Source organism: Rhopalosiphum maidis, chromosome 3 (assembly GCF_003676215.2).
Source record: "Rhopalosiphum maidis isolate BTI-1 chromosome 3, ASM367621v3, whole genome shotgun sequence".
In the NCBI taxonomy this organism is placed as follows: domain Eukaryota; kingdom Metazoa; phylum Arthropoda; class Insecta; order Hemiptera; family Aphididae; genus Rhopalosiphum; species Rhopalosiphum maidis.
Window position 1 is genome coordinate 23,941,287 of NC_040879.1, and position 13,561 is coordinate 23,954,847.

General features: G+C 28.6%; 1 protein-coding gene across 1 annotated transcript; it reads left to right on the forward strand.

The window, feature by feature from the left end:
• Window positions 1-7,045: 7,045 nt before the first annotated feature.
• LOC113557852 lies at window positions 7,046-12,850 on the forward strand. The gene is made up of 5 exons (XM_026963393.1): window positions 7,046-7,087; window positions 9,065-9,193; window positions 9,307-9,434; window positions 11,391-11,678; window positions 12,418-12,850. The coding sequence occupies exons 1-5, from the start codon at window positions 7,046-7,048 to the stop codon at window positions 12,647-12,649; spliced, it is 819 nt and encodes a 272-aa protein (XP_026819194.1). The 3' UTR covers window positions 12,650-12,850.
• The last annotated feature ends 711 nt before the right edge of the window (window positions 12,851-13,561 follow it).

Below are 13,561 nucleotides of genomic sequence, written 5' to 3' on the forward strand. Positions count from 1 at the left end.
AATATTGAATATATACATAGTAGAGTACTTTATAAATTATATTATATTATTATAATGTTACCGTTATTTGACATTTTCCACATTAAGACGAGAAATTAATAGTTACGAAATGGCGTTTTAATGATCAACGAAAGTAATGTTTTGATGTTGGTGAAAAAATTCTAATTTTTACTGGAAAGGCTGTTGTAGAAAATAATATTTAAATTGCGTATAGGTCTTATTACCATGTGGTATCTAGATAGAAAACTAGAAGGCCATCATTATCACCTGATGGGATTTTAAACCTGAAAACATGCAGCGTTGTGCCTCAAAATTATTTATAGTTATAAGTTTGATTGCGTGAGTATACGTCTAATTTTTCCACAGTTAATAAAATAATAAAATAACTGAAAAAATATGTGTTGTTCCACAACGCTGATAATTGTTTTTACCGATTTAATTAAAGCCAATAATTCGTACACCAATCAATATTCACTGTCGCAATCGGTTTTTTTTTTTTTTTTGTTATCGACTAGTCTACAGTTTCGGTTACAAAACTATATTATAATAATATATGATTTCATTCAATCACATATACGTACCGGTAAGACCCGTGAAACGGTCTGTGTTCGGCTCCGGCCGGATCTCTGCCGAGTGCCGACAGTGCTATTAAAACCCTGTCGAAAGTGCCGACGCAATAATTTATTAAACGTCTACTTATATCGTACGAAGTCAATCGCGACCGTTGTAGTTTTGAAAGAAAGTTTACTAAAAATAAAAAAAAAACGATAAGCAAATAAAATATACGAAATCGATACGGTTTTGTTTTATTCTGAGATGCGTTGACGGCGCGCGCGTACCGTTCAAAAGATGTTATAAGTTAGCGCGAAAAACGCGACGCCAATTTAAATTTTCTTTAGTATTTCGATTGTCTTTGGACGAGAACAGTGAGTCGATGCTGCAGTCGCCGTCGTTGTTTTTGTTGTTGCTGTAGCTACTGCTGGTGCGACACTGAGGAGGAGCGGCCGTGTACGGTTGTCGTCGACCCGCCAAAGTCGCGTGGCTTTGGGATGTTTTGATGGCCGCTGCGAGACGGAGGCGGCGGGAGATTTAAAAATAAATCCTTCACGGCGGCGGCGGCGGCTGTAGCTGTGACTCTCACGGGACGCGCACGCACACACGGCGGACTCACACCAAGAAACGTACTTAGACACACTCACTCGAGTGTGTAATTTTCAACGCAATTCCACGGACGACCACCGTCACATCCTAATGTTTACAATAAAATAACAATTATGTATATATGTATATATAAATATTATAGTTTGCATAGTATGGACTGAAAGTAGGGTAGAGCAAAGCGTCCAATTTTCAAATAGATACACAAATTTTACTGTAAATTGGTTTTGGCGAATAATACTCCACCACGGCGTGACGCTTTAATCTTTGAGATTCGTAGTAATTTCTCATAATGTCCTAGTGATTTTTGATATTTTTATTATCTATAAAACAATATTGAAAATACTAGTATAGCATTTTTCTGTTTCTTATAGTATCTGAGAAGATCCTATTGATTGGCTACCGCGTACCAACGCTATTTTTCCAAGTTAAATTTCGTATATCTTGGAAGAAAAAAGGTTCTCGAACAACTTAAGTTTATGTACCTATTATTCATAATTTACCAAGTGTTTTTGTAAAACTTATATTTCATAATCTAATGTAATTTTTCTTTTTTTTTTGGAAATAGATATCTCGTAAGTATAAAATATTATTAAGGTAAAAGTTTTTACTTGTAATTATTTACAATAAAATATATAATATAGTAGGTAGTGGACACTTGATCGAAATGATAAAAAAAAAAATTAATTAAATCTCGAGAAAATACTTTTTTGTGGTCAACAATCACTATAAAAGTACCTATAACTCCAATGAATAATAATATAAGTACTATATTTAAACTGCACTTTTATTCAATTGACTATTATATACCTTGCTTATAATGCTGCGCACGTGCTACAACGACACCCACTTTCCTACGTCATTACAAAATGTTTAATAGTATAATACACGTGTAAGTTGTACCAATGTGAATGTGTATAATGTATATTATAATATTATGCTGAACACTGCACCAGGTCCGGGCAAACAGTTACAAATCCTACACGGCCAAATATGGTCTCGAAATATACTTCAGCGACCTGCCTGCCGGACCGTTTCAAAATAGGCCTATAATTTATATAAATGTGTGTGGTGTGTGTGTGTGTGTGTGTGTATGTGTGTGTGTGTGAAGGTACCTATAATATGCACATATATATTAATATTATTATTATACTATAGTATACTTTATACGACATATGATTAAGGTCGGCAGCCTATACTGTCATTGATGTCGATTGTCACGATGACGAGCGTACGCGGGGCTGCGATTAATGTACGTACTGCTCTCTAAAAAAAAAACGTTTAATATAAAAAAGATATAATTATCGAATAATCCATTAAACGTAAGACATTTATTATTTAACCAAAATTATTATCATTTTAAAAATATTTTTTTACATTATTCTAAGTTGGTAAAAAACAACATTTTTTTATCGTTACCATTTTTAAAACTGTTTATTTTTACAATGCTAATATTAATTTTTGATTTCCATAGGAAAATATTTGTTGGCATACTTCGATAGATATGAAATCAAATTTCGAATGAAGAGCTTATAAATTATAAGTCTTTAAAGTAATGATAACGAGCTGTGAGGAGAAGAGAGGTAACAGGGTTATCTACAACATATTGGTCCACTACTCAGCTCATCTAAGCTTTTTTTATGACTAATAAATTATACTTGTCCAACATTTGATTTGTGTAGATTTATACTCAAAATAATATTCTGCTTATAAATATGAAATTAAAAATATACCTACGTTGTCATTTAAAAGGGTAAAAACTTAAAAATCCCTGGTATAATACTAAATATATAATTTATTCCAAAATATTCTTTTGTATCGATATATAACTATGTAAAAGAAATATTTCTAAAACCGTTATGTTTTCTGAAATAGTTAGTATTTTGTGTTTAATAAAAATAACCCTGTTAAGTATTGTATACTAATTAAATTAATTTAAAATATCTCAATCGAAATAAATTAGCTTAATATCGCTCGTATATTATAATCAAAATAGATTGCAAAATGATTCTTTTAAAAATTATCTTTAAAAAAAATCTGAACTCGTATGTTTAATAGTTTAACTGCAGATACTGCGGTGTAATGGAGGTCTTTATTGTTTACGAATTCAAATTTGATGAATTCGTTAAATGAATCATGTTAATAAAAATTGCATTTTACTTATAAATTTGCGAGAAAATAAGTTTTCCTTTTTATTTATATAGGTATGTATTCTAAATAAATACCACTACCTTATTACACATTTATTACTTCCAAAAACACTCTATAAAGCCATGGGTTTTGCTCATGAACAAACTTTAACACCTAAAATTAAGTAAATCATTAATATGAAATTGCTTTTTAAATTAAACAATATCTAGGATTCGAAATATTTGGTGAAATATAAGGTATGATTATATCAAAACGACTGTAATAATTATAATTGATAATTTTTTTAATAAAACAGAAAACATATGTGTTTATATAATATATAATATATTACAATTAACTATATAATACAATCAAATATTGAAGATAATAAATTAATAAAGTCCTAGACAGATGATAATTATTTGAAACTAATTATTATTGATAAGGTGTCATATACTTTTATAACATTTTAAATTAGAGTAATAAACATAAGTTTTACATCAGTATGATGTATATTTCTTCATCTTACATAAATAAAAAAATATCATTTATTATATTGCACATGAGACACAATTGATTAAATTTTTATTCAATGATTATAAATTATTTTTATTAAAATTGTTTAATTATTGTTGGTACAATGAATGAAATAAATTAAATTAAATTAATCTATTATTATTTATTAAATATTTATATTTTAAGATGGTTGTGGAAAAATAACAACATAAAAAAATAAAAAAATTTTATATTAAAAATATAATATAAAAATTATAAATTAGTATACATAAATATATAAATTTAATATTATTCAAAACTTAATTTTTCTTTCTATTTTTACATATAATTAGGATTGTATATGTAACATAATACTAATGTAATTACTACAAGTAAGATAAAAATGTTATATTTTTATTTAAATGTATGTCATATTTTTATATTCATTTTATTTTTGATTATGTCATATTGTGGCATATTATGATACTGATAAAAACTTAATAATAACATTTTTTTTTTTAAATTCAAATTTATAAATTTTCTTTTCTTTTAATATTGTGACATAGAGTTTCTTTTGAATATTTCATCTATTACATACTTTGTTCTGTAATAATTTAAGTGAATGATTCTTGGTTTTGCGAATAAATAAGTATCTTATTATATATTTTTCAAAACATTGGTTATCATAAAAATATTTGCTCGTGCACTGTAGAACAAGTCATTGCACAAAGCCACGCAGCTATTATTAGTTCTCATGATGATCGTCATTACTAGACGGCCTACGATAATATTATATGTGTAATAGCGTAGATATATTCTAAATTGGTAAAATATATTTATCGGGCTGCAACTAGGATATATTAACATGCATGAATCCGGACTGCTATTAGAGTTTTACCTTTTTTTGTAGTTATCTTTGTAACAAGTATGTATAGCCCATTCAATTATATATTGCACGGCTGAGTGTGTTTGACTGATTTGATGAAAGTTGTAAAGGCGTCATGACTAAATACATCGCAGTCACTATCCACAAACTTGAATGTGACATAATTAAAAAAAAATATTTTTTCTATAATCGTATATTTTTTTATTTATTCGTATTTTAATTTGTTAGAAAGTTATCTGTTATCCGAAAGTGTCGCTAATGGGTGGCTGCTTTCCACAAATGATAAATGATTCATGTGTTGCGTACGAGTAATAATCGTAAACTTTTTTTTCTAATTGTTTTATTATCTGATATGTATGTATTCCTGTATTAAATTTGTCCATTGTACCAATAGGTACAGATTATAAATTTCATTTAAAAATTTAAAAAAAATTGTTAAAAAATTCAAGATTTGGCAAAAAAGTTAAGCTTTTATAAAATTTAGTAACGCAACAAGCGTACAGTTATGTTAAAAAAAAAAGAATTTCACTATTTGGATATATTTAATAAGAGTTTATCAGAATAAGTTACTAAAATCATGTGCGATTTGATATTATTATTGGGTTGTAATAAAAAAAAGTTTGGTTGCTTAATTATTAAAAATCTGTTTTTTGTTTATTCTAACGCATTTGTTTGGCTAACGTGAAGTATTAATAATATTTATTATTCATAAAAATCCAAATAAAATTAACACCCTTTTCTAGTTTGTCAAAATAATATTAAATTTAGTCTTTGAAAATCCAAAACATGAAGTCCATAACTATTTTGATTATGGTTTTTAATTGGTCTTATTTAAAATTAAATTGCCTAACAATATTCTTTATTTTCGTTGACCCTTCTTGCATCAATAAACCACCAAACCATTTATTAACAATATACGTACACTGCACTGCGCAGTGGTTATTGTAATATTATGCTGAATGTATTGTGCATTGATCCCGTGAGTTATTACGTAATTTAAATCTAAGTATTCGAGTTTTTGTTTTTGTTCTTAGCCCGACCCCCCTTCCTCTGCGTTGGAATGCCCACGTCGAAATGTATAGGGTCCGTGTATGGTGCGTTGGCCTCAAAACGTTCGCAATTCCATCCACCAACCATTATACAATATATTATATTACGACTTGCTAGTTTGGCGGTTAGCTGTCTGCTTGTGAGACAACATTGTGTCATCATTCCGTCGAAATTAACGTAAACGCATATGTCAAGTAAAATATCTTGTTTACGACATAAATTGGATTGAAAAACAGAAACTTTCCGCGTAAATAGGAATTCGATACGATACGTAATGCGATGCTGCGACATTCGTGACGTTAGCACCCCTATATACTTTGAGTTAGAAATCTGCAGTGTAAATGTTTTACAACTAATTTCTAACAATTTACAAATATAGGTAAATTATAGTCGATTGTTTAAAGTGGGTATAGAGATCAAATTGTGCATTCCTAAAACAAAATTAATTTCATGTAGTAAGTGTAGAGATGAAAAATCCAAAAATCACGATTCAAATGTTTGTGTTGTAGTATTTTAGGAAAGATTAAAATCTATAGCTAGGTTATAGGTACGAACCTAAGAGGCGTGATGCATCAAAAACATAATATCCTTAACTAACATTTTCAGATTTTACTGAAAAGAGGCGATATAGAAAGGAAGTAGATTAATGTGGAACCAATGACTGATAAAACAATTTTAACCTCGCTGAACAGAGATTTAGAAACGTAATTGTTGCAGCCACATACGTAAATAAATATATTGCAATCGATAGTGTATGGATTAATTTTAAAAATATTTGATACTAACCATTTTATTTACAAAAATTTAGCTCTATTGTGCTTAAAAGCGATGATATTAGATAGGAAAATTCGAAAATTAATTAAAAATACTTATATATTATAAATTAATCTTATTTTTGATTTCCTTATAAAATTGTACTGAAATTTAAATTTTTTTTCTAATTTTTGTTTTTTTCGTAGCATAAATACGTACAACGTAGGATATTTTACGTCCAAAAATTTCTTGTTGAAAACTGATTCGTGTGAACAAAAATCAATTATTTAAATAAATAGTTTTTAAACATTTATATTTTAAGCTATAAAAAACACTAAGTACTAACTTAAATAAAATCTATTTTTACGAACTAACACTTTGTTTTTATTAAACATTATCAATTAACTTTAATTATATAGTTGAAAAGAATTACTAACTTGTCAAATTTATAATATTGTTATAGTTGATAATATGGTAACCGGTAGGTATAATAGAAGGTTTTTGTAAACCATAATATTATTTTTAATGTTATTTGGCTCCTAAATTAAATACTATAATATGTACCATTGTACCATGGTGTTTATACCTTTCATCGAAGGCACGTTCATTTTGGCGGTGAGAGGAGGTCGTTCCATATAACCATTATTACAACTACATACGCCTGAAATGTCTTAGTGCAGGCAACTAGTCTTACACTGGTGTTTTCTCACCAAGCCACTGGGGAAGGAACTCTAGCTGTACCGCACGGCGTTCGAGGATGATATTATGATACTTAAAAAAATTATTATTAAGAAGACGCTACACCCGTATGTGTTGTCTCTGTCTTATACACGCGTAACATAGCTAAAACCTGTTTTGCGCGGGACAACTTTACTCCCTCGATATTTTAATCAAAACAACCAAAATTATAAATCCCATTGGGAAGAACTTCACCTGTGACGTAGCGTTTTAATTTTTTTGATAACATGAATGCAATTAAAAATATCGGTTTAAGAACTTTAGGTTTTTTTCATTTAATTATTAAAAATTATTGGTTACCACTATCAAAAAAATTAAAACGCTACGTCACAGGAAAAGTTCTTCCAAATGGGATTTATAATTTTGGTAATTTTGATTAAAATATCGAGGGAGTAAAGTTGCCCCGCGCAAAACAGTTTTTAACTATGTTACGCGTGTATAAGACAGAGACAACACATGCGGGTATAGCGTCCTCTTAAAGGTAAAAAATACTTTCTCTGGTCAGATTTGACAAAATGAAAAATATTTCACATTAACAGCGAATTGATTTTAAGTGAAGTTTTTATAGACACGGCTTTTTCAAATCGGTGTAAGTACCAATATATTGGGCAATTTATTAACTCAAAATTCAATATTAGATGTTTTCAGCATATTAGGTACTCGCGCGTAACTGTATCAGAAAACCACAAAACAAATTCATAAAATATGATATTATACATCTTGTAGTCGCAATAAAATAATAATTTAATGCAGCCTTAGAAATTGATCACCAATTATTATTTGATTTAGTATTAAAAACAAATGAGATCATTTTCAAAAAATATTGAATGTTTTTTTTACGGTTAGTAATTGGTATCGATTACAACTTACTGGGATATATTAATTATTTAACGGAGTGAAAAAATATTTTTCGTTATTACTTATGACCATGATTGTTCGTAATATAAGTAATTGAGAGTTTATAAAATTCTAACTAGTTACTGCTAAATACTACTACTACTAATATTGTTTTAATGATATACTTATATTTATACTTGATTGACTTAAAAACCATAAACTACTGGGTATAGTTACTGTAAAGTTTAGCTCTCAAGAGTCAATAAGACTACCTTCACCGTTTACATTTTTAATCATCGACCACCACGAATTAATCGATTTCAGATTCGATTCATAGAATATAATTAAATAGTGTGTACTACAATTCAGAGAACTCCTAGTTCGTGTCAGCCTTTAATTAAATTTTGCTATCCCAACTCATCTGTTTTATTGACCTAAATTAAATATGAATATTATTTTATTTGACAATATTCGTATTTTATTATTATTTGTTGGCACATATACAATACTACCTATGATAAAAATACAAATAATATCGATATAATATTATTTTTATATTTAAACTTAACCATCGTATTTTTATGATGTAATATATGTTACAAGTCTATAATTTTTTAATTTTTCGTTTGACATTTGAATTCATAACAATTTATATGAGAAAATCCCAACAATTCTTAACTAAATTGACATTTAAAAGTATTTATAGCGATGGGCTTTACATAAAATACAGATTATTTTTGGATCCACTATATAATACAAACATTGCTATAAACATTTTTAGCGCATTAAATTTAATTTAATATCACCAATCGTTATGGTTACGTGTTGTATCGATAATTAGTGACAAAGGTCACACAAAAAATCGTTTCGAAATTGTTCTATATTCGTCTTAATATTTTTTGTTATTAAATTTATCAAGTAATTGTATGTGATGACGACAGTCATAGTAAGCGCATCGCGGCAAAATATCTATTGGTCGCCATTGGCAAAGCATAATTTTTTTATGTTTCGTTTTAGAAATTGAAAAACAGTAATAACGGTGATATTGTTAAGAATACCGCACAGGGTACAATATCGTTTCAATTCAAAAACGGGATTTCCGTAGACATTACTCTTGATGGATCGATCAGAGTGACCAATAAAACGGTAATACCTATACAATAAATAAATGACTAAATAATTTTCGTACTTACAACGGTGTATAAATAAAATCAAACAAACAATATTATACTTACCCGTTCTTATTACGACGGTTGCAGGCGAACGCTGTGGCAGCCGTAAATGCATCCGGCAATATATCGGCCGTTATGCACCCTGTCGGTTTTATGTACAAAAAAGACGAAATCGTACACGTACAGGCGAACGACATGCACTCGGGGAATCACAAGTAAGAATTCAAATTTCTTAAATTGTGATGAAAATATTTCAACTATAACCACGCCATATTGATTTTATGGTTTATTTAACAAGACTTCCGAAAATGGCAATGAATACATTACTAATTTTACTTTTAAAACGACTTTTTTTTTGCAATAATTTCATATAAATTCCACTAATAGGTGCATGTTTTAATTTAAGATATTGAAATCAGATTTAGCAGAGGTTATAGTATAATTAGTATAATTTAAAATAGTGGAAAAGTCGATTTCAAATCTATTATTAAATCTATTAAAAATCATATTAGATGTTTTCAGAAATTTGATCCGCATCACTTATCTGTTTTATAGTGAATAGACAAGATATTAGTGTACCTATATTATACATATCGTAAATAAAAATTGTCTCCATTCTATAGTTATTGCTTATTAGTACCTATATTTAATCATTATACATTTTAATAAATTACCATTAAAATGTATAAATTATACATTAGTTATAACATGCATTGAATTTACCAAATAAGTATTTAATTATAATTTCTGAGTTGATAGGTTTTTAATTAATTAAATAAACACAATACACTAAAAATCGGTCACAATGAGTTTCAAGGACCAACGAATTTTCTTTGTTCTAACTGATAGGCTGGTATATACATTTAAAACGAGTGCTCGTTGTAAATAGTAAGCGATAAACACAAAAAACATATGATTTTATTTTACCCTGTCGTACGACACACAACTTGACGCTATTCGTAGTAACTGATTAATGATTATTATACACTTGAAAACGATAAAACTAGTAAAAATTACGTTTACCTATACAACACAAAAGTACAAAACATAATATGTAAATAATGCATATTAATACAATTATGGATAAAATATAATGAGCAGGTGTACCTAAATATGTATGTATATTGTATATAATAGGAAAAGACAACGATCTGCTCGTAATAACCTGAAATTTGTTCTACAATTCGATGTATTATACTCACTGTAGCCTTTAACTCATTCAAAAAAATGCTCGTTGTAGTGATTTCTATTGTGTAGAATATAATACCATATTTTATTATACTAATATTATACTATATATTACAGGGGTGGCCAAATCGCGGCTCGCGTCATAGACTTTTGTGGCTCGCATATTATCGTAACATTTTTACAAAAAACATATATAAATATATATAATATAATAATAATAATAATAATAATAATAATATTATTATTATATTATATATATAATATTAATTTATGTATATTTATATTTATGTATGACCTTTTTTTTTTTTTACAATTTGACTCTTCCATTTTTATTAATATATTTGGTGGAAAGCAGCTAGGTATAAGTATTGAAGTTTACCTATTTGTTTTTTCTATAATTTTTGTTCCTATTATTATTTGACGTGATCTTTTTCGAGTTTTCATTTATTATTTTATCCATTAGTTTTTTTTTAGTATTTGATAGTGTTATTTTATTCGCTTATTTATAACGCACTCTTTTTATCTATTATTTGAGGCCTATTTTTATTCATCTTAAAATATAAAGAATAACTAATTTTAGTTTATATGATAATTACTTAATAATACCTTTGGTTGAAACTTTTTTGTTTAATAGAAACATGCATTTTTTTAATACCAAAGTCTAGATAAAATGTCGTATATAATAACAAAATAATAAATAATAATATTGAAAATTCATAAAAAAAAAAAAATAATTAGTGTTCACATTTTATTTAATCTAAATAAGTGACGTCCACGTGTCGTTCACTGAATACGAACGCGTTTTTTCCAAACACTGCAATACACCATTATACAATAGTTATAGGTTAGTCGGTAGACCTGACATGAAAAATAAAATCGTAAAATGTAGTACCTAACTAATTTACCTATACATAATAATTATAATATTATCTACCCAACGTACACTTTTGCGATTAACGCATGTTGTATTACCTTCCATTGAGGTTGGCGAAAATAAGGCCTACGTGCATCCACTTCAAGGCCGTCAAAAGCCCGCTGGTGTATTTGGTAGACGAAGCGGGTGTGAGGACGAACTTCTCAGAGAACTTTATGCGTATGGACCGAGACATCACGTTGGATGTGCTGTACAAAGACTGCCGTCACGGGGCCATGTACGTGAACGTGTGCAATGATTTGCTGTCGGACATCAAGTGCACAGTGCTCGAGACCGGTACGGAATGGAAATTGTACGACGTATCGGTTGTACAAGAGAACGTTCACGGTTTTGTCAGGTATGTAGAAAACATAATAATCTTTTTTCACTTTACGTTTTGGTTTTTAATCAAAATGTCGGTACTTTAATATTCGGTTTAATAATATTTCGACGATGAATTAGCCCAGATAAAAGTGTAAGCGAGTGAGATACATGTTCTCGAGTGTAAGGTGGGGGTCATAAAAATTTTATTTCAATGTGAGTGTATGACCAAATAAAATTTTCCCTTTCAAATAAAAATATTATGATCAAGATCAAAATCAAAATCTAATGATTCAACTAGCTGTGATTATTTTTCCTGTAATTTGGTTTTGATTGTTGAAATGGTTTCATTTTATTTTTTATACCATTTTATGACTTATTATGTACCTATATGCCATAACATAATAAAAAATTAACTAAATTTTTAATCCTTAATATAATATAATCAACTTAACATCCTTATTCCTTAATCTGGGCTCAACAGTTATAAAATAATATCATATTTCTTTACAAGTATTCACTTTTATGAGTTTCACCGATTATTGACATTGCCGTTTTAGAAATAAGACTAATATTGGCAAAAATAAAAAATAAATTGAATGCGTTATTTTATTTATAATAAAAATAATGAATTACGATTAAGATAAAAAAAAAAAATTATCACTTTTACTAGTAATGGGCGGGTGGCTAATTAATGCTCTAATAAAAAAAAAAATTTAAATGCTATCAAATATTTGGAAAATTCGAAATATAAATATATTATTTATTTAACGCAGAGTGATCAAGGACGGGCGCGAGAAGTTCGAGATCCGGTCTTCGGCGTCCGTCGGCACGATAAATCTGTACTCGGACACAGTGGACTGCACGGCGTCGCACGGCATCAATCACCATTTCTTCGTGAAAAAGAACAGCAGTCGCATTCATTATGAGGTGCGCAACAAGTTCATGGTGCGGTACGGCGGCTATCACACCGGTTTCAACGAGTGCGACGAGGTGTCGTTTTTCTGACGGTCCACTACGGTGTGCAGGCCGCAAGCGCCGCCCGTCGTCTCGTGATAATATTATTAATTGCACAAACATACATGTACCTACCGTTATGCATATGCACTGTTACACTCCAATTCACTAGGCACCTTGCAGGGGTGCTATGTCATATTATAAACGTGTAACACACATATGCAGATACATGGGTAGGATTTACTACGAATGACAAACACGACGATGGTAATAATAATAACGATATTAATGATAATGTAAACAGACTGACGTATTATAATGTTATATGTACTTATTGATGTTGTTTACTATATACATTAAACATTGATTATTTGTGAAACGTTTAAGTAAAAAATTTAGAAAAACTATAAAGAAATCAATAAACGATTTGTAAATACATATCTTCAATATTTTTTTGATAAGCAATATACGATCTGTTACAGTCTTGTAGAGAATTATTTTAAATAAAATATTCAATAGCTTATAAATTATTTTATAAAGAAGTATTCAAATACAAATTCTGAATATATTTTTTTAATATATTTTTTTTATCTTTACAAACTAAAAAAAAACTTATTAAAATTGTGACAAAACAAATTTTCCCAATCTATTTATGTAATTGTTACTATCACTATTATTTATTATAGGTACTTCATAAATATTGAATTCAATATTTATTTCTATATTTAACTATAGGCTATGATTCATTAAGAAGCCGAAACACCCGCATGTGTTGTCTCCGTCTTACTAGTACGTAACATAGCAAATTTATGCTCAGCAGATCACGTTTAGCTCCGTTAGTTTAAAAATTAGAGTGAATCGACCTATATTGAAACTCGATGGTAAGAACATTATCTGTGTTTGTATGTTGGTTTTTTATGATTATCTATTATTAAGTTTTTAAGTGAGTTATGATCATTTTTA